A 23,520-nucleotide genomic window follows, 5' to 3' on the forward strand; every position below is an offset into this window, starting at 1 on the left:
GACCTGGGGTATGTTGGTACAGTGGTTACCTTGCAGTCTTGCATTCCTGGGTTGGTTTTCAGCCAGGGAACTATCTGCAAGGATTTTGTATATTCTCCATTTTCTTGCATGGGTTTCCTCCCACCCTCCAAAAACTTACAAACAGGTTTGTTGGCTCCTGATAAACCCTAGTGTGTGGGAATGTGATAGGGATATTGCAACTCAGCTTGGGCAGGGACTGATGCATTATCTCTGTAAATAAACTTTCTATAGATAAGACAAGACAAGAAACTCCCAAAAATAAAAACTTAAACTGGACATAGACAAGCAGATTTTAGCCTTGTATCCATCAAACGATCATACCAATAGCGTAACTAGAGTTTGTGGGGCCCTCCTGCAGAGGAACTTTCAGTCCCCCCGTGGGGTGGCACAGAGGCATTTCCATGTATAATACCCCCCAGAATTCATAGTGGGGTGGCACAGACGCAATTCCATGTATAATACCTCGTACCCCCCAGAATACATAGTGGGATGGCATAGAGGCAATTCATATATATGTAGAGACCCTGAGATTTGGGTGTAGTTAACTCAGGCATTCCTCTTTAGTATTTGGACACCTAAGGGCCCTTTAGTTAACTCAGGCAGCTATGTCCCTAGCTGGGTCCACACTAGTACCTGGGGATTGTCCACTAGATGGCACTGTGTGATAATATAAAAGGGTTTAGCACCATGAGGTCTGGGAAATTCCATGTATAATAACACCCAGAATACAGACAAAGACAATGTTCTGGCCATGACAGCAAACGTACGAAAGTTATAGTAGTGACAGTCACCAATTGATATTGTCAGATAGGCAATACATGCAGAGATGTTATCATTAACCTGTCCGATCGACTAAACGACCGATCGCCATGGTACGGAAAATGACAGGACGATCCACACATGGGTCGAAAATCATATGAACCTTTGATTCGTACAACTTTATCTTTGAGTCTATGGTGAGCTTTAGACAACAAGGTACAACGTAATGTTTTCTTGCTAAGATGGTTTATTTAACGACTAGGGGGTGTGCAATAATTGCCAAAAAGACTTTGGGAACTTTGGCCTAGAAGAATTAAGGTAAGGGTGAGTTTAGTAGATTGATTGTTTGAATAAATCAGATGACAAATGCAGTGCATTTTTACATTTGTTTTTATTTAACAAACACACATGTCCACACACATATATCCACACCAGAGGACAACATTGTGATTTGTCACATTTACACAAGTGCTTTTAAGGTAAACAAATGTAGCAATCATCTGTGTTTGTCTAAATATACTCAGTGCCTAAGGGCTTAAATGAAGCAATAGGTAGTAGTAATATTAGTGAGTGAGAAGTAGTGCAAGGTTCAGGGACACTTTTTTACACGAAACAGTACTATACACCTTGCATTGGATTATATTTTTTGCAAGTAAAGCTGGCCATACACACAGATCTCTCCCCCATATGCCCTCCTTGAGGTGGGTGATTTCGGGCTGATCCGATCTGGTCCAACGATCAGATCACAACAAGGACAATACGGGTGATCAAGGACTGCATTAATTAACTGATGCAGTCTTTGCCATCCTAGGCCAGAGCCTTTGTGGTCTGACCACAAATCCAGGCCTTGTCAGAACCAACAGTGCAGAGAATAACAAATTTTTCCATACAATTATTTTCCCCGACCTTTCTGTCCCTCTGTGAGTTGAAGCTAGCCATTAGTACAATGACCCTTAGGTCACTTTTACTGTGGTTTTGACACACAAATTACTGCAGCGAAATTGCATTGTGCCGATTTGCCTCCAAAATAGCACTTGGTACATTGTAATTACAGTTGTAAATGAACCCTTTAATGTTGTCTGCTACATTTTTCAGATTTTTGTCCCATTGTAGCTTGTCCCTATCTTGTGTGTCTCTGTTTGGAGAGAGGATATATACACCAGGGAAATATTCACAAATTCTCATGGATTTTGTTCTACATTTATTTAGTTCACTTCCTTTTCATGTTACCGTAATTTACCTGCCTGTAGTATGTCAGCTTCAGAATAATTTGCCTGTTCTCAGAAGTCTTTATTTACATCTTATGAACCAGAGGAATCACTCATTTAAGGTGGCCATAGACGCACAGATAATATCGTATGAAACAAATTTTCGTCCAATATTCAATGCGTGTATGGTGGAAAACGAGCCGACCGATATCGGCAGAAGACTTGGATATCGGTCGGCTCGTCGATCGGGCTGGACGGAAAATTTTGATCGGGTGCCTTTGAACAGACCCAAACATCGCCCATTGTAAAGGTGGCCATACACGAGCAGATAAAGCTGCCGATATCGGTCGTTTGGACCAATTTGACAGCTTATCTGCCCGTGTATGGGGGCTTCCGACAGGTCTTCCTGATCTATATCTGGCCACGATATCGATCGGGAAGGTTTGATTTTTAACCGACCGACACGTCGGAGCCCCGTGGTGCATCGTAATTCGATCGTTCGGCCGAAACAAATTTCATGAGCTCAATCAATATTGCAGGGAAAAGTGCTTATTTGGTGCAAAAGAAATCAGAACGCTGACATGGCAAACATGTACATCTTACTGCAGAATATGAGACGTCAGCTGGGGTTTAATTATCACCCAAGGGTCATTGGAAAATGTTTACTTATAAGTCTGTGTGTGAAGGAATGGCTCAGGGCAGGCTTGAGAAACAAAACAACCATCATATCATCAGGATAGGCTGGGTCAAAGTAGGCAGAGCAGGTCCATAGGGAAGAGTCTGGTCAAAGGCCTGAGCATGCAGAGAAATAATAAAATAAAGAGACAGGCAAGGTTGAACAGGCAGGAACAGCAAAGGCTCCAGCATGGATCTGTAAACACAAGCCAAGAACAGCAGTACAGAATAGATTTTAGGAACAATTTGGGACACCTGAGTCAACTATGGGCAAGGGCTTCAGCAAGGATCTGTAAACAGAACTCAAGAACTGTCAATAAAACAAGCGAGGGACCATAAGCACAAACCAACAACACTGATTTAAATATCTCACAGTGTATAATGAGTGCTTAAAAAAAATCAATGTATAAATACAAAATATTATTCATAAACAATGAGAGCAACTATGAAAATAGTAAGAGGAGCTAAAAAAGGGGTCATACAGAATGGTTTCCATAGGTGGTTGCACCTCCACCAAAAAGAGAAACTACCCATATAAAAAGCAGGTGCACCCCTATCATAATATATTCACTTTAAATAGACAATTAAAAAAAACAAAATCAATACAGTAAAAAAATCTTTGGCTCCAACAAACTTAACCAATTCAGTGTCTGTATAAAAATATTTGTGCTGAGCAGAATAATGAAAGACAGACTAGTGGGTATTCTTATTCTAGTTGTTGCTTCACATCCATCTTTAATTTACCATTCCATATGATTGAAGAGATGGCATTCCTTCATATAAAAAGCATTCCTCTAATCCAGGTAACCATACTTGGAGACAGAGAAAACTCTTGTTCCTTGTTTGTTTTTGTGATTATAACACAGTGAAGACCTCTCCCTGGAATGGACTAGCGAGATGGTCTAAAGGTGGCCATACATCGGTCAACTTGGACCTTCTAGAGGGCTGGAGACAAAAACAGAATAGGGGTAGGAAGAAGACAATTTAAGAGGTACCTGCCTAGCGCCCCCCTATCGTTGCACCCTAGGCAGGTGCCTCCTCTGCCTACCCCTCGCTCCAGTCCTATCTGTGAGTTTCCCAAGTTGTTCTTTTGGACTGGAAATCATTTTTCTATGCACCACTTTACCTCCTAAAACTGTCATTATATCAGAGCTGCAGAGAGATCTTTACAGGTCAGAAATGAAGATAGATAGATAGATAGATAGATGGATAGATAGTTTGCAGTACTTACATTTCTGACGGTTGTCACAGCAAATACCACCAGGACCTCCTTTACACAGAAAAAGTTGTTTCAGTTATTGATAGTTATGCATTTTTGTAGGCTTGCACAGCTTTCCCAAGATTCTGAACCAGAAACAGTACATGGCAGTGACTGGAAGAAAGTTGTGGGAAACAAATCCCCCATGGGATTTCGGCAGGTTTTAGATGGCTAATGGTTGAAGTCGAATTTTTGATAATAAAGATGATGTTTCATGTTGCAGATTTATTAGAGTGAAAGACTTTGCAGCAGCCTTTGTAGCAGAACACATTCAAATTCTACATGTAAAGTGCATGCAAAGAAGCCAGAATAAGCAGCACAGACACCAGTTCACACAAACCCCTCTTTATTTCTTTTTCTCACATTAATATCCATTTAAAGGATCGCCGCAAATGAATGTGCTGCTTACACCCTCCCCTTTTAGGACTCTATTAAAGGAGACATTTTATAGTCAGGTGCAGGGAGTTGCAAGGGGAAAATGCAGCTGTTGTTGAACAGTTTATGGTCAGGTGCAGGGAGTTGCAAGAGAATAAATGCAGATGTTCTGGAACAATTTATGATCAGGTGCATGGAGTTGCAAGGGGAAATGCAGCTGTTATGGAACAATTGCAGGGAGTTGCAAGAGAATAAATGTAGCTGTTCTGGAACAATTTATGTTCTGGAATTGTATAACATATAATAACATATGCAGGGAGTTACAAAGGAACACAGAAAAGATGTTGATTGCTGTTTGTATACAACATAACAATACTGGGTAGAAAATGACTATGGTACTTACACTAACTGCTCATACACATTGCCCGCAGAAAAGAATAAAATATTTTCAGTAGCAGATTATGTTTTATTTATAAATGAACAGGGCAGAGAGGGAGAGAATGGAGCAGTTCAGGGAAGGGAAAACAAGCAGTAAGGGTTAACAGATGTCTGCAGGGGAGGACTGAGTTTGACATCACACGCCCACTCCTCCCTCAGATGATGATGCTGCTGTGTAGTTTAGGCAGAAAGAGCCTGAGGCTGCAGAGTCAGATAGGGCCATATTGCCCACTCTGTCCCACCCCCGGCATTCGTCAACTAATCACAAATCAGAAGGGGCTGGCTCGTGTTTATCGGCTTTATGAACAGCCCAATCGCTGTTAGATGTATGTGCCCGCCCCCTGCGTGTTATAATTGGATAGGGCTTGACGTACTGTAGAATATGACCCAATAATATTAGAAGATGTGAAATGGGGGTAGGCGTAGGCTGTATGTTTATTTTGTAGGAGGACGTCCCGGGGATTGTGTCAGCAGGACAGTGACATTGTTACAGAGACGGGACTTGTGCTGTTCGTTTCTGTCAGCGGTTTGCAGTTGTTTGTCTGTCCCTGAGTTGTGCGCGTGCGTAGTGAGGCAGCTGGTGCAGTTTGTTGTCTCCTGTCAGTAGCGGAAGGTGAGTGAGGGGCCCCGTGCACTGGGGGTGGCGGGAACTTTGTGTAACAAAGGCTCTCAGTAGGGTATCACAAGAGAGATGTAGTGATATACAGAGGGCAGCTAGGGCTGACAGTGACGTGGAGAGGAACAGTGCTATAGAGAGGGAAGCTTGAGTTGACATTAGCACAGGGAATGATCTAGTTCTATACACACAGTATTGGCAGTAGCACAGGGAGAGGAACAGAGCTATACTGAGGGCAGCTAGGACTGACAGTGACCTGGAGAGGAACAGAGCTATACTGAGGGCAGCTAGGATTGGCATAGGGAGAGATCAGTGCTGTATAGAGAGGACATGTTTTATCAGTGGCACAAGGAGAGCAGTAGTAGTATTTACAGGGCATCAATATTCAGCAGAGGAAAGTGTCAGTGCTATACAGAGGGCATCAGTGAGAAGAAGTTTAGAGCTATAAAACCAGCAGTTGCCTTTGGCAGTGTTGCACCAAGAGAGAAGCAGCAGAATACAGAGGGCAACTAACTGGCTTTGGCAGTGACACAGGGAGGAGCAGTGACATTTGAAATTAGGCCCAATAACCAACTCAAAGAAACCTTTAAACTTACTGACAGTTTTGCCACTGTTTCATTTTGCCTTTAATGGTGTGAATTATGCTTTCTGCCAGGTTGTGCTCTGCTTGTAGCAATGAATACCAGTCATAGAGCCAACTCAACCATCTGTTTCCTAGTAGCCTGTTTAACTGTCTTTATGTCCCTTGAATGGAAATTGTTTGCCTGGTGCTCCTAATCCACAATGCACCGACCCATTAGTTCTAATCTACTCCAAGACACTGATATATATATATATATATACATGCTTGGGAAATAAAGATAGTTGTAGGATAGCAATAGTGGAACTAATGACATATTTAGTTAAATGAATGGTATGATGAGGTTACCCAGTTGGTAGCCTTCCAGTTAGTCTTTATTGCTCCCAGTCTGTCCAGGAACTTCACAGAATTATTTGCATGGTATCCTATTAAAACAGCTTGTGATAAATTAGTGAACAATGTTGCTTGGGGATCCTGTAGGCCAATAAATATGTTAGATGGCAGGACTTCATTATCTGTTGCTGTGGAATGAAGAGAGACACAGATATGGCTTAGTAATTTAAGAAGAAGCAGATATCAAGTTGTAATGATAAGATATTTAGATGAGACACTGCCTATATCATCTAAGACAGGCAAGCGTGACTTTGTAGCATGTTTTTATTGGGGGAAGCAATGCTTGTTGCTGATTAATAATGTGTAGCATTTGCAGTGAGACAAGTAAAGTGCATGGAGCTGTGGAACAAAGGTTTGTCAGGTCTTGTTGAGTGGCATAAAGCAGAGTGGGGGCGAGATTTGGCAGTTTTATAGTATACAGAGTTGGCCAGGGCTTGGTTATCATATGCCATGGGAAGAAGTATGAAACGGTGTAAAAGTAAGGTCAGTGTTTGTGTTATAAATAGACAAGTGATATTTTATAGAGTGGAAAGGTAATTATGTTGCAGGGCAGTATAGCATCATATATCATGGAACAGTTGCAAAAATATAGAACTATACTATATCAAAAAAAATTCTAACTATATAGCTCCTTATTGGCTTTGTGTGTGTGTGTACACACACACACACACACACACACACACACACACACACACACACACACACACACACACACACACACACACACACACACACACACACACACACACACATATAAAACTTAATATTCAAAAGAACCAGCACTCCCATATATAAAAAAATTGTCTTTTATTTTCGTTGCATCAGTATCCAACGTTTCAGTCCCTGCTGGGACCTTTCTCAAGTATCTGGTGCACAGCGACAAGAAAAAGAAGCCAGTGTTTTACACTTCCTGAGGACAGCCCGAGTTGGGGCTGAAACGTTGAATAAAACACTATTTCTTTTACATTAAAGTGGACCTGTCGCCCAGACACAAAAATCTGTATAATAAAAGTCCTTTTCAAATTAAACATGAAATCCAATTTCTATTTTTTATTGAAGCATTCATAGCTGTTGTAAACTCATTTAAAAATCTCAGCTGTCAATCAAATATTGTCTGCCCCTCCTCTATGCCATGGGCATAGAGGCGGGGCAGACAATTACTTTCACTTTCCATTCAGCACTTCCTACATGTCACTGCTCTCCACACATTCCCCCAGTTCTCTTTACCGTTTAATTGTGTAGCCAGGGCATGGGGATGGACATCAGGTCCCCCATTCTGATGCACAAACATGATTCTGAGATCATGCAAGGCTTGTCTTAATAACATTGTGCACAAAATGGCTGCTGCCTGTTTGCTATCATTTTGAATTCCCAGACTGAAGGAAACAAGATTCAAATAATTTATATAGTGTATTTTAAGTTCATTTTGCTTGACTAATGTGATAAAATAGGATTTTTAATAATTTTATTGGGTGACGGGTCCCCTTTAAGTCCTGTCAGTGCGGCTTTATTTTTGTATATATATATATATATATATATATATATATATATATATATATATATATATATATATATATATATATATATATATATATATATATATATATACACATATATATAATGTGTAAAAGAGACCGTTTTAGTTACAAAGTTTGTACAAAGTATGCATAAGCTGACGCCGTCAAGGCCAGGTCTTAGGAAAAGTCCGAAACATTGACCTTTTTAACAATGTGGTAAATAGAAGCTAATATTTTTTTTTAAAAGGATACCCAGTGTGCACTTTGCCTTTTTTAAAATTTATTGTATGCAACATTGCACAGTAGCACCTGGGTCGTTAACTTATTTGAAGTGGTGTGCTGGACTCTTCTCGACTGTTTTATATATATATATTTGTCCCCTCAAGTGCAGCCTTCCGGCGGGTTTAATGGAACGTCCCTTGGGTGCCTGTATGGTAAATAAAAAAAATTTCCTAATTAAGGAAAAAATATCTACCTTCCACTGTCAGATACTTTCTGAATAAATCCAGTGGCGTTGTCGGCAGCAAGTTTGGACGCGGCAGAGTCCAATTTTTGCTCTTCGGCATCCAATTCGGTGCGCCTCATTTTTTCGCACTGGGCTTGGCAGCCCAGTGCAGGAGTATCCGCGGCCTGGCGGTTGGGGACCCCTGCTATAACATATTAAGAGTTGAACTACACTCAGTAAACCACATTACAGTATTACTATACATCCAAAATGAGAAAAGTTATAAAAATAAGTAAATAAAGTCATCCATGTGGCTGTAATTAGAGAGGGAGCTTCACATGTATAAAGCCCCAGTTCTGTGAAATATGTGAACTCCTAAATAAAGTGGATAAGGCAGTAGTTGTTAAAGAGCAACATTCATCATGTCCTTATAAATAGAATGCTGTTTTCAACTGTTGCCTTACTTACATTATTAAGGGTTTCACATAATTTTCTAAATGGTTCAGTCAAATGACTGGGGCTTTATATATGTAAAGCTCCCGCAACTTACCCTAGGAACCGTGCTCTTATTTGAATAAGAGACTGGAATATGAACAGAAGAGGGCCTGAACAGAAAGATGAGTAAAAAAAAAAAAGAAGAAGCAATAATAATAAATTAGTAGCCTTACAGAGGATTTGTTTTTTAGATGGGGGTCAGTGTAAAAAGCCAAATATAAAAATAAAAAAAACTATGAAAAATAAATAATGAAGACAAGTTGAAAAGTTGCTTAGAATTGTCCATTTTATAATATACTAAATGTGAACTACCCCTTTAACACTAAGGGGCTGATTCATCAAGAGTCGAATATCGAGGGTTAATTAACCCTCGATATTCGACTAGGAACTAAAATCCTTCGACTTCGAATATCGAAGTCGAAGGATTTAGCGCAGATAGTACGATCGAAGGATTATTCCTTCGATCGAACGATTAAATCCTTCTAATCGAATGATTCGAAGGATTTAAATCCAACGATCGAAGGAATATCCTTCGATCAAAAAAACTTAGGAATGCCTATGGGGACCTTCCCCATAGACTAACATTGACTTCGGTAGCTTTTAGCTGCCGAACTAGGGGGTCGAATTTTTTTTAAAGAGACAGTACTTCGACTATCGAATGGTCGAATAGTCGAACGATTTTTACTTCGAATCCTTCGATAGTCGTAGTCGAAGGTTGAAGTAGCCCATTCGATGGTCGAAGTAGCCCAAAAAAACGTCGAAATTAGAAGCTTTTTACCTTCGAATCCTTCACTCGAAGTTAATGAATCGGCCCCTCACACTTTAAAGGGGACCCGTCGCCCAAAAAAATATTTCCAAATCCCATATATTATGTTAGTCAAGCAAAATTAACTTTAATAACACTGTAAAAATCTTTTTCCTGGGAATTAATAATTATAGCAAGCAGGCAGGAACCATTTTGTGGACACTGTTATTAAAGGAGAAATCAACCTGTGGGGAAACAAAACCCTACCCCCACCCCAGGTCGCTAGTGTAGAGATTGCAATTTCACTGTCTGCACTGGAAAAACTAGGTAAATAGATAGGCTGTGCAAAATAAAAAATGTTTCTAATATAGTTAGTTAGCCAAAAATGTAACGTATAAAGGCTCATAATAGCCATAATAGCATAATAGCCAGAACATTACTTCCTGTTTTTCAGCTCTCTAAATCGGAATTAGTCCGTGACTTTAAGGGGGGCCACATGGGACATAACTGTTCAGTGAGTTTGCAATTGATCCTCAGCATTCAGCTCAGATCCAAAAGCAACAGTTCAATCAGTGGAAACCAAGAGAGTTGCAAAGCAGGAAGTAGTGTTCTGGCTATTATGTTACACAACCAGCCACTTCAGCCTTTATACATTACCTTTTTGGCTAACTTACTATATTAGAATTTTTTTTATTTTGCACAGTCTTATCTATTTACCCAGTTTTTATTTTCATAGAGGCAAAGATGTCTTTTTTTTTAAGCCCAATGTTTCATTACCTGCAGGGGTTAATGAATTCAACTTGTCAGAGCTCTAATAAATGGCTCGCCAAGTCAAGAGTCAAGTGCTGTACACAGGTTTAGAAAATGTGCTAGCCCAACTATGTCACATTCTGCTATAGGGATGCACCAAATCCACTATTTTGGATTCGGCTGAACCCCCAAATCCCCGAACTGAATCCGAATCCTAATTTGCCTATGTAAATTAGGAGTGCGAAGGGGAAAACATTTTCTAATTCCTTGTTTTGTGACAAAAAGTCACACGATTTCCCTCCCCGACACTAATTTGCATATGCAAATTAGGATTCGTTTTGGCCGGGCAGAGGGATTTGGCCGAATCCAAATCCTGCTGAAAATGGCTGAATCCCGAACCGAATCCTGGATGTCCTTGTTCCACTTTCTTGCACATCGGATATAATGTCCTTGTTGCCTTCTACCTAGAACGGCAGGGCCCCCTATGCATTACACAAAACAGATGCAGCTAAGCAGTGTTCCAAGAAAGCTAACGGCAGCCTAATGACCTTGATGCATTTTTCAGAGGTTTGCAACTGTTTGCCCTCTTTTTTTTTTTTTTTTTTTTTTCTTCCAGAGATCAGATGAGAAGATTGTATGTTATAATATTAAGCAGCAGTGACTCTTCTGTTAAAATAGTAATTCTGTAATGACCATGTTGATTTTCTTACAGTCAGCATACATGGAAAATAGAAATATCGATTCCTGTGCACATGCATGTTTAGGAAAGCAGTTAAATAAGGATAACTAGCAGAATGCAAGCAAATGTTGTGTACCCATTAATCTGAGTGTGTGCATGTGCATAAAGGTGAATAACCTGCCCATAGCCAGGTACTATATGGGATAAATCGAAGTCTCAATGGTCAAATAAGTAAAATTACATATCAGCACAGCAATTTTAGACTATCAGTTCTTGTTACTGGCACTATCCCACTAACCAGGATTCAGCAGTGAAAAAGCATGTGTGTGGCCCTCCGACAGTCTTCCCCGACCGATAGCTGGCCGAGAGTTGGCCAGGTGTTGATCGGGCAGGGGTAAAAATTACATCAGAACGCGGACTGCATCTGTTCGTTGACGCTGTCCCGTGATCCGACCACCCATTATGATCCAGTCATTGGGCCCTAGGGGCATATTGGGGAGAAATCTGCTTATTCGGCAAAATCGACAAACGAGTGGATCTCTATGTATACGGCCAGTACAGTGCTGCTGGCAGCTTAACTTTCCTTGCCTTATTACAACTAGATACAAATCTACTGTCTGATAGAAATGTTCAGGGGGAATTGGTACAACACAGTTTGGAGACTTGGGAGAAGCATGGTCCAAATAATAAACAGTTCTGCATCAAAATAGAAAAAAACCTTATACTTTTATTTCCTTTCTTTTAATTTCAGGCTACATTTGATATTTAGATTTTTGATCCTGGGCTATCTAATGAACTTTTCTCAGAAAGGGATCCTGTATTAACTGGAAAATCCCATGTCCCAAGCATAATAATCCTATACCTGTACCTCATTACAAAAAAAGGCTGGTAAATTTATGGAATGGGCCACAAGAAGAAATGGTAGTTAAATTACAACAAAGGAACCGAGTGTTTGCATAGCTCTTAGATACAGATTAAAATGTGTGAGCTGTGAGTGAGCAGGTTGTTATCTGCTGTCAGTTCCAGACTTTCTGTATCGTTCTTTTGCTGAGTGAACTGGTAATACAGCTGTCTCCTGCAATTCCGGTGCGCCTCATTGAGACATTTGCTCTTCTTATCAGTCTCCGGTCCAGAGCGGAGGGTGTGTTGTCTCTCGTAGGAGACACTCTGTCCTCTGTCTCAGAATTTTTATTTTTGAGGAGTATAGAAGTTGCCTTTGTCAGTCTGCATACAGATATTGGAATGTTTTCATATGAAGTTGGTCATTCACTGTAGATATTAAACTGTCAAATTATTTACTGCATGATTAAAGTATTGGGGATTTCTACAGACTTTTTGGAATGCCTGTGAGCCCCCTGTTATTTGAAGTAGGTCTGTCTAATCTAAGGCAATTTCAGTTTTTAATGAACTACAGTTTATGAACTGTAGCAGATTGTTGTGGGTTATGTTGGTACATCTATTTCGTCAGCAGTTTATTGGTGGTTCACCTTTAAGTTACATTTTAGTATGTTAAAAGTATGTCCTATTTCTAGTAACTTTGCAATTGCTCTTCATTATTTGTCGGACCCCTTCCAGCTTTTAAATGGGGGTCCCTGATCCCGGCAACTGTGAGGCTACAATTTTATTGTTATTCTTATTTGTTATTACTTAACGTCTTATTGAGTCCTGCACCTATTTATTCCAGTCTTTCATTCAAACCACTGCCTGATTGCTAGGGCAAATAAGAGCCCAGAAACCAGTTAGCTGATAAAAAGAACAAACTAGAGAGCTGCTGAATAGAAAGCTATATAACTAGAAACAATACAAACGATTGCAAATTGTCTCACAATATGAAAGTCTTCATTATACTAAAAGTTTATTTAAAGTTGAACAACCCCTTTAAGCTATATTTGTAGTGGGTTATAAAGTGACTGCTTATGGGATTTTTGATAATGGGTTTGCCATTATGTGTGATCTGTCAGCTTGAAATGAATCCTAGCAGAAATTTTGGCCCATTTAGATGAAATTGTTTCAGTTTTTTTACTTTTGACAAATCACGTGCACCAAATTTCCCCTTATTTCTAGACAGGGACACTCTTGGATTTGATCTTCTGACCCTGAAAATGATTTATTTCTTTACAAGTCAAATATTTTATGTGGAACAGAAGTCCGAAAGTGTCTGGGTGCAGAAAATAACCCGTTAGGCTGTGCAGATACTGAGAATGTGTCCATGCTCTGCTGCAAACAACCTATATAAAACTGAATGCTAAGCTCCCATAAATGATACTGTCATTAGCTCAGCTGGGCACTGGTATTTTCTTTACCAGGGAATGGAAGTGCACACACTTCTAGCCAGTCATAGCTATGAACTTTGGACACATTCAGCTTGTAGCCTGGTGCAATATTTACCCAGGTTCTCTAACCCATAGCAACCATTTTCAGTTACCGTTTTGTTCTGCAGTTGGACTAATGAAAGCATAAATTTGATTGATTGCTATAGTTATTAGAATGGGCATTAAAATATTGTTCTCAATTGTCAGGACATTTTTGCAAGTTTGACCCTTTTGCATCTTGTGTTAAAGGGATACGGTCATGGGAAAACATGTTTTTTTACAAAACACATCAGTTAATAGTACTGCTCTAGCAGAATTCTGCACTGAAATCCATTTTTCAAAAGAGCAAACAGATTTTTTTATATTCAATTTTGAAATCTGACATGGGGCTAGACATATTGTCAGTTTCTCAGCTGCCCCAGTCATTTGACTTGTGCTCTGATAAACTTCAGTCACTCTTTTCTGCTGTACTGCAAGTTGGAGTGATGTATTATTGTTGGCTTAAACATTAAACACGGGAAGAATTCCTTGAGCAATCTATGTGTGCTGGAGTTAATTGCATTCAGTGATATCACCCCCCCCCAGCAGCCTAACAAAAGAACAATGGGAAGGTAACCAGATAACAGCTCCCTAACACAAGATAACAAGAACAACACTCAATAGTAAAAGCCAAGTCCCACTGAGACTGATTCAGTTACATTAAGTAGGAGAAATAACAGCCTGCCAGAAAGTAGTTCCATCCTAAAGTGCAGGCACAAGTCACATGACTGGGGCAGCTGGGAAACAGACAATATGTCTAGCCCCATGTCAGATTTCAAAATTGAATATAAAAAAATCTGTTTGCTCTTTTGAGAATTGGATTTCAGTGCAGAAATCTGCTGGAGTAGCACTAATAACTGTGTTTTGAACATGTTTACCCATGACAGTATCCCTTTAAGTTTTTATGTTAAGTTTTTAGTGCTTTTCACTAGTCAGCTGCAAAAGTGTTAACGCTATATAAATTTGAGTTATATATTTCAAACCCCACAACAGTACAGAGAATTGTTAGCTATTAAAACTGCTACTATTGAACAAAATTAATGAGGTTACTTATTGTACACAGTGAAGTAACCTTTTTTTTCCTACTGTGAGCTGTCATCTCTTAAATCACTTAAAAGTAACTCAGTCACGTAACTGTATATTGTTATCCTTCAAAGAATTCTCAAGTACGGAAAGAATGCAGCAAATCATCTTCGCATGCATAGAGATTAAGTGTTTTAGCCAGAGATTATGGTGTTATGGGCAGCTGTTATAGAAAGCTGGACTTTATTAATATAGTTGCAGAACATAATCGAAAGTAAATATTCCGCATTAAAGGGGCACATTCCATCACTGGAATTGTGAATTGTTGTGAAAAAAAATGTTAAAATGACATTGCATGTTGCAGACCGGCAGTGCCCCAAACCCCCTCTGCACTTTTGGATGGAATAAACATTTGGACTAGTGGGAAACACATTCTACCGCAAAGCAAATCAATCTACATTATACCAAAGTGTCATTTAAAGCTAAACTGACAGTTTTTCAGTTAGTTGAATAATCAATACACTATCAAACGGCGAACATTTTGAAGCAGTCAGGTAGAGGTAGGCCTTCCTGGTTGTTAGCTGAATCAAGGACCTTATGGAATCTTGTTTTGGGCAGTTTTCGCTTATTTTTCCTAGCAAGTTAGTGCAAAGACAGCATATATTGCACTGACTTGCAAGTTCTCTGTTAATTAGAAATCAGTATGTCGTGATGGAGAAACCCAGCGTCCTCCAAAGTGGTACTGCAGTCTCTCACCCTTTCATTTAGACCCAAAATCTGCTGTTATTGTACCCATGCACCTGCACTTAAAAACCATACTGGTTAAGCATTGGGCACTTATAGAGAATTCTGTGAGATTGGAACACTAATGGGCAGATTTATCAAAGGTCGAATTTATGTGAATTTTTTTTTTTACTCTAATAAATTTGAATATGCTCACAACTCAAATTTAAGTTAAAGGGAATCAGTTAATAGTGCTGCTCCAGCTGAATTCTGCACTGAAATCCATTTCTCAAAAGAGCAAACAGATTTTTTTATATTCAATTTTGAAATCTGACATGGGGCTAGACATATTTTCAATTTCCCAGCTGCCCCAAGTCATGTGACTTGTGCTCTGATGAACTTCAATCGCTCTTTACTGCTGTACTGCAAGCCCCCCCCCAGCAGCCAAACAAAAGAACAATGGGAAGGTAACCAGATAGCAGCTCCCTAACACAAGATAACAAGAACAACACTCAATAGTAAAAGCCAAGTCCCACTGAGACTGATTCAGTTACATTAAGTAGGAGAAATAACAGCCTGCCAGAAAGTAGTTCCATCCTAAAGTGCAGGCACAAGTCACATGACTGGGGCAGCTGGGAAACAGACAATATGTCTAGCCCCATGTCAGATTTCAAAATTGAATATAAAAAAATCTGTTTGCTCTTTTGAGAATTGGATTTCAGTGCAGAAATCTGCTGGAGTAGCACTAATAACTGTGTTTTGAACATGTTTACCCATGACAGTATCCCTTTAAGTTTTTATGTTAAGTTTTTAGTGCTTTTCACTAGTCAGCTGCAAAAGTGTTAACGCTATATAAATTTGAGTTATATATTTCAAACCCCACAACAGTACAGAGAATTGTTAGCTATTAAAACTGCTACTATTGAACAAAATTAATGAGGTTACTTATTGTACACAGTGAAGTAACCTTTTTTTTCCTACTGTGAGCTGTCATCTCTTAAATCACTTAAAAGTAACTCAGTCACGTAACTGTATATTGTTATCCTTCAAAGAATTCTCAAGTACGGAAAGAATGCAGCAAATCATCTTCGCATGCATAGAGATTAAGTGTTTTAGCCAGAGATTATGGTGTTATGGGCAGCTGTTATAGAAAGCTGGACTTTATTAATATAGTTGCAGAACATAATCGAAAGTAAATATTCCGCATTAAAGGGGCACATTCCATCACTGGAATTGTGAATTGTTGTGAAAAAAAATGTTAAAATGACATTGCATGTTGCAGACCGGCAGTGCCCCAAACCCCCTCTGCACTTTTGGATGGAATAAACATTTGGACTAGTGGGAAACACATTCTACCGCAAAGCAAATCAATCTACATTATACCAAAGTGTCATTTAAAGCTAAACTGACAGTTTTTCAGTTAGTTGAATAATCAATACACTATCAAACGGCGAACATTTTGAAGCAGTCAGGTAGAGGTAGGCCTTCCTGGTTGTTAGCTGAATCAAGGACCTTATGGAATCTTGTTTTGGGCAGTTTTCGCTTATTTTTCCTAGCAAGTTAGTGCAAAGACAGCATATATTGCACTGACTTGCAAGTTCTCTGTTAATTAGAAATCAGTATGTCGTGATGGAGAAACCCAGCGTCCTCCAAAGTGGTACTGCAGTCTCTCACCCTTTCATTTAGACCCAAAATCTGCTGTTATTGTACCCATGCACCTGCACTTAAAAACCATACTGGTTAAGCATTGGGCACTTATAGAGAATTCTGTGAGATTGGAACACTAATGGGCAGATTTATCAAAGGTCGAATTTATGTGAATTTTTTTTTTTTACTCTAATAAATTTGAATATGCTCACAACTCAAATTTAAGTTAAAGGGAATCAGTTAATAGTGCTGCTCCAGCTGAATTCTGCACTGAAATCCATTTCTCAAAAGAGCAAACAGATTTTTTTATATTCAATTTTGAAATCTGACATGGGGCTAGACATATTTTCAATTTCCCAGCTGCCCCAAGTCATGTGACTTGTGCTCTGATGAACTTCAATCGCTCTTTACTGCTGTACTGCAAGCCCCCCCCAGCAGCCAAACAAAAGAACAATGGGAAGGTAACCAGATAGCAGCTCCCTAACACAAGATAACAGCTGCCTGGTAGATCTAAGAACAACACTCAATAGTAAAAACCCATGTCCCACTGAGACATATTCAGTTACATTGAGAAAGAAAAACAGCAGCCTGCCAGAAAGCATTTCTCTCCTAAAGTGCAGGCACAAGTCACATGACCTGGGGCAGCTGGGAAATTGACAAAATGTCTAGCCCCATGTCAGATTTCGAAATTGAATATAAAAAAATCTGTTTGCTCTTTTGAGAAATGGATTTCAGTGCAGAATTCTGCTGGAGTAGCACTATTAACTGATGTGTTTTGAAAAAAAACATGTTTTCCGATGACAGGATCCCTTTAAGAAAAAATTTGAATGTCTAATATTCAATCGAATAGTCCCGACTGAAACAATCTCTAATGTCAGGAAGGCAATTAACATCTCCAGATGGCTCAACTGACCTCTGCCGTTGACTTGTAAATTAACTCTGCAGGTTTTAGGTGGTGAATATTCAAATTAGAACTGTTTCCATGGTCGAGTTGTGATAAATCTCACATACGAATTTACATTAGTATTGGGGGATTAAAATTTGAATATGTGAATTTTTACACCAAAAAAACAATTCGAAAGTTTGAATTCGAAATAAGAGTGTGTACTAGTGATGTCCTGGCCTGAAGTGTATAAAAAACAGATCCGCACACACGCTGATTAATGCAGTCGGGGAATATCCCCTTTTATTCAGCCACCAAATATCAACGTTTTGGGGGGGAACACCCACCCTTCATCAGGATACCAGGCTGCCTGGCCAGCCTGAAACCCGCTGGTCGGGCAGGTTTGGGCCGGCTCCTGCAGAAAAGCGACCTAGCACTGCTGGCTTCCAGCGCCTAAAATTTATAGAGGGGAGGGGACAGGGGGGAATTTCTCGACTCGCACACCACTAGTGTGTACAGCTCTCCGGTTTTATAGGTAAAAAAGGGGGAAATGCAAAAAGAGAAGGACATAGACATGTGTCCCTCCAAAGGCCATCCTCACTTCAATGTTATCAAGCTATAAAAACAGTAAATGATTTGAACTTGATCTGGAAGCCAGGGCATTTGCCTGCTTATATCTAAAATCTACACCAGTCCTGCTCAACTTATTGCCTGTTTACGTGCAGAAAAGAGGATTTGACTTGGTCATGGGCAAGAGAAAAGCATATTAGAAACCACCCTACAGGTAAATCTGTTGCACCAACAACCTACCACCCAGCACCTGCCTAAAATGCAAGTCTCTTGTGTTGAGTTCTTGGCCAGTTGCAAGATTTTACTGTCTGTCTACAACTGAGGGCATTTACTTACGTCTTAAGATCTGTAGGATGCCAGCCATTCTTTTCCAGAACTTGCCAAGCCTAGGAGGTGTCCTCCTAACATTAATATTGTGTCTGACCTTAAGAGGTGAAGAACATAACACCATACAATAGAGATCACAGATCCCCCCTCCGCATATTTCACTGTTAATGTTATCAACACAGCTGCTATTTTAGAAGTAGAGATGCTATTACCAGCGCTTCTATTTTAACACAGTGTTCCTAAATCCATGGGTCATTGGCAGAGTCTGTGCCAGGTATAGCGTGACAGGTGTCCCTTTCATTATAATAAATAACAGCCAATATAAGGCGCGGCGGCTGCTGTAAAAGTGCATTAGCAGCCAGATTTTCAAGATGATGCGCAGCAACCATCTAGTGAGTGTAAGTCATTTGGCTTCACACTATTCATCGGTGCATAAGGACTTAATTTCAGCTTTAACGATCCATTTATTAAGGGTCACTGCAGAAATAACGTGGAAGGAAATGCGCTTGATGTTACTGTGCTCTTTAGAGGACCAGCACTAACTGATTGCCCAGTCTGGTAGGGTACGATTTCTCGTTTATAAATGTCAAAGGGAGTCTGACTAAATTCAAGTATTTGAAAGTGATATGTAACAGAAAATGTCAAGATTTAGAGATAATCATTTTATCCGAACATTTGCCTTGCGTTTGGTCTGCACTAACATCTTTGTTTTGTAAAATACCTCTAAAACTGGAGATGAGCATCCGATTATTTGAGTGCAAACAGCTGCTCTTCCCACAGTTCATTCGTTTAAGGGCTCTTACAGAAGAGTGTTTTTACCTGCGTTCCGGTTTCATGCGTTCAGCCGCAAGAGAGCGTAGGAGTAGACGCACTGAATTCTTTTCAATGTGGCTGTACTCACACAGACGCATGTAAGCGCCGAACGGGGTTGGGATGCAGCATGTTGCATTTTACCTGCGTTCAGCGCTTACATGCGTCTGTGAGTACAGCCACATTGAAAAGAATTCAGTGCGTCTACTCCTGCGCTCCTCTGCGACTTAACGCATGAAACCGGAGCGCAGGAAAATAAAACGCTCGTCTGTAAGAGCCCTTAATGTAGAAATAATGTTTCACCATTGTGCTGTGAAATCAAATGCAGAAGTGGAGCAAAATATAAATTTAAGCAATGTTTTCAACTGGGAAATTAATTTGTAACAGTCATCTGTATTTTTCATTTCTCTATTGAATTTATATTGAAATCTGTATTCTGGTTTTCATGCTTGGGGAGGGTCTTGTGTTATACTTTAAATACAATACCCTGCTATGGTTTCAGTACTTTACAGTAAGAGGTGACCGGCTGCATCATTTCTGCAAGGTGGAAAGTAGCACCTACAGAATATTAGTTTTGTGTAACATGCACAAATTACTTATTTGCCACATTTTAAACCATAATTACTGACTGTTAATCACGGAGGGGGTCTGTCTACTCTAAGCAGGGTGCATCTTTAGGTTGAGACATTATAACAATATATCGGGTATGATAAATAATAGATTTCAATCCGTAATTGGTAAAGAATTGAACTTTTGGCAGGTAACCGTGAAATTGAAGGTATTTTCAGGGAAGCTTCAACACATTATGGCCATGGGTTCAACTTCTCTGGGCTAGATCCTATCATCTCAGGGGGCCTGGGAGGCAACAGAAAAGGGTTTGGTAGGGGGATTGTGCATGAGCAGGTCACAACCTTAAATAAATGCATCAGTTGGAGAGGGGTGGGGGCGTTGCAGGCAGGGACCAAGACATTGTACACCTGAATTATGGCTGAAAACATTGCTTAAAGGAACAGTAACACCAAAAAATTAAAGTGTTTTAAAGTAATGAAAATATCATGTACTGTTGCCCTTCACTGGTAAAACAACTATAGTTCATATAAACAAGCTGCTGTGTAGCAATGGCGGAAATTGAAAAAAGTTATATGGCACAGTTTAAATAGTGGATAACAAATAACATTATGTTCTACGGAGCTTGTCTGCTATTTGCTGTGTAACCTGAGCCTTTTGTTCTTTGAATGGCTGCCCCAATTGCTACACAGCAGCTGATTTATATAAACAATAGTTGTGTTTCTGAAGCAAACACATCAGTTTTACCAGTGCAGGGTAACACTGCATTTTATTTTTATTACTTTAAAACACTTTCATTTTTTGATGTTACTGGTCCTTTAAATGATGTTTAGTTATAGGGTATATTTCTTTATAAACCACTCTTTTAATGTGTATCTATAGAATTGTGTATACTCCATGACTGCTTGTAGCACAGTTTTGTTACATGTCATTTCTAGGATCCTAATTATTGTGTAATTACTGTTTATGCTCAAATATATTCTACTACAGCAGAGTATCCAACCTGGGTTTGATCAGCTTCTTTGTATTGGCCTATGATATGCAAAATATTTTTGAGGACTAGTTCAAAGTATATATATTTTTTTTGCTCAAGAATGTTTTATTTATTGAAGTATTCACACAAATGACAAACACGTATATGGTGTTGTGATACATAGTTTAGCAATGGCATAAGAAATGAGACACTTACACCTACATAAGATGCTGTTTACCTACCCGGCTTTACCCAGTTCAAAGTATATTTAACCCATAGAAACCAGTGCCAAGGTATATTGAACCAGAAGCAGCCAGCCAGTGATATCTGTTTATGTTTTACCTGCACTGGATCAGTCAAAGGTGCTACATGCTAAACACTTACTTCCCAGGCATGCTGTTAGTAAGCTAATTAGTAAAAAAAAATACTTCTCTAAATGCGGTTAGGTGCAGGTTTGAAGCGTGTGGTCTAAAGATATTGTTTTCCGCAGTCTGTCTTAATCTTGCTGCATTTACACGACCTGTCGCATGCTTTGCGTGAGACTGGGGGTCAAAATGAAGGAGACCCTTAATGAAAACTTTTACCTGTTTTGTGTTTTTGCAGATTCAAGCCCCACGTTTAAAAATGACAACGTCTTGGAGTGATCGCCTCCAAAATGCTGCTGACCTCCCAGCCAATATGGATGGATATGCCTTAAAGAAGTATCGACGTGAAGCTTATCACAGGTGAGAAGGACATCTTGCCTAGAACATTCATTTTGTGTGACCTGCGAAATGTGAAGGATTCTCTGAGCAGCCAAGTGCCATAAATATAGTAATTAATTTCTAGTACATTTACATGGAGAGTGGGCACTCTTTGGGGCAGTTCAGTCTGGTACCCTTGCAGGATTCCCAGGTGTGCAAAATTTGATGGAATTTTTAGGTGCAGAACCAACTGGCCAATTGATTTTATAGGTCATGTCAATAAATATCAATATTTACCAATATTTATTATTGTCCAGGGCCTTCAGGAATAGTTAGCCTAGAGCAGGGGTCCCAAACCTTTTTTGCATGCATGAAAAAATCCCTCAGGGTGGTAGATAAGAACTGTGATTCGCTATTTGGTAGTCACTATGTGAACTGGTCGCCTATAGGAGGCTCTGTTTGACGGTACACCTGGTTTTTATGCAACCAAAACTTTCCTCCAAGCCAGAGGTCATTTTGAAATGTGTTTCTACACAGACATTAGCTATGCTAACATAAGAAGACATATGCGAGTTGAGAAGTCACTATTCAGCGGCTAAAATCTGTGAATACCATTTATAAATACAATAAAATAATTGATTTTGCAGGCATTTTTAGGGAACTGGATTATCTAGAAAGAACACTAGCAATATCTGAATAAAGGCTAATAAATAAATAGACAAATAAAGGCTAACTAATGTTATCCACCCCCAAATTGTTCTTTGGCATCGTGGTGTAGAATATGGCTTTAGTTTTATTTAAAAAGTTTGCTCTGTTCAGAGCAATGAATAACAATAACAACCGTACTTTTTTCCTAATTAAAAGAATAATCAAAAATATGTTCAGCACATTAAACCAAAGTTGAAAAAGGGGTAATATTGTCCCTTTAATTTTCTGTCAAGTACCGTAAATTCCATCAAGAATTTACTTTCTTACAAATAATATTATATGTAACAAGCACATTTTTTACAAATATTTTCATTTTAGTTTATAATAAGCACTAAATAGCAACAAGAACAGCAGACCGACAGGCATACTTTTCTTGTCCATTTACTTACATTAGAATTTCTAATTTTTCCACAAATCACAAAAATATTTTTAATCAAACTGGACAAATTGGAGATTTATTAAGTGAAAAGAATCACAAAAATGTCACTAAAAGTTGGCTAGGTGCTATAGAAGTCAGTGAGAGCTGCACTGATCCTATTGACCGCTTTAAATCAATGTGGACTTTAAAGGAGAAGGAAAGGCTAAAATTAAGTAAGCTTTATCAGAAAGGTCTATATAAATACACCAGTAAACCCTCAAAGTAATGCTGCTCTGAGTCCTCTGTCAAAAGAAACACCACATTTCTTTCCTTTTATTGTGTACACATCAGACTTCCTGTTTTCAGCATAAACCTCCAGGGCAGGGCTTGAGCATGCTCAGTTTGCTTCTCTCCCCCTCCCTCCTCCCCTCCCTGCTGTAATCTGAGCTCAGAGCTGAAAGTGAGCAGGGAGAGACTCAGGCAGGAAGTGATGTCACACCAAGCTTATATGGCATCTTCTATCCTAAACAAACAGAGACAGTGTCTAGAGCTGTTTACTCAGGTATGGTAAAGCATTCTGCAGAATAAATATAGCGTTCTAGCTTGCAGTGTTGTGGCTAATCTGTTGGCAATAAACTGTCTTGGAGCTTTCTTTCTCCTTTAAGAGGTTTTCAGACTTTTTTCTCCACTAGAAATTGTCCGAAAAACTAGAATTTTTTTCTAGACTTTCATATTTTTTTCCTGTTCGTAGTGCATTTATTAGTCTGTACTTATAATAAATATTTAATAAATTCAATGACAGTCGTCCGACTTTCAATAAATTAGTGGTTGCCATATTTATTTCTGTATTGTTGATAGCTGTAAGTATTTATAAAAGGACGTACCTCTATTCTGACTTTTGCCTGGTTATAAGACACATGATTGCTTGCACCCACACCAAATG

The 23,520-nt window shown here is 39.3% G+C and overlaps 1 protein-coding gene across 2 annotated transcripts in view; it reads left to right on the top strand.

The window, feature by feature from the left end:
* The first annotated feature begins 5,165 nt into the window (after positions 1-5,165).
* The window catches only part of nt5c2.S (cytosolic purine 5'-nucleotidase-like), a 59,649-nt gene continuing 41,294 nt past the window's right edge, over positions 5,166-23,520 (top strand). The window contains exons 1-2 of one of the 2 annotated variants that reach the window (XM_041570943.1): positions 5,166-5,347; positions 21,432-21,553. In XM_041570943.1, coding sequence (XP_041426877.1) covers positions 21,453-21,553 — 101 coding nt within the window. In that variant the 5' untranslated portion in view covers positions 5,166-5,347; positions 21,432-21,452. The remainder of the gene's footprint in view (positions 5,348-21,431; positions 21,554-23,520) is intronic. The other variant, XM_041570944.1, reaches the window with a different exon arrangement.

This window comes from Xenopus laevis, chromosome 7S (assembly GCF_017654675.1).
Source record: "Xenopus laevis strain J_2021 chromosome 7S, Xenopus_laevis_v10.1, whole genome shotgun sequence".
Classification (NCBI taxonomy): domain Eukaryota; kingdom Metazoa; phylum Chordata; class Amphibia; order Anura; family Pipidae; genus Xenopus; species Xenopus laevis.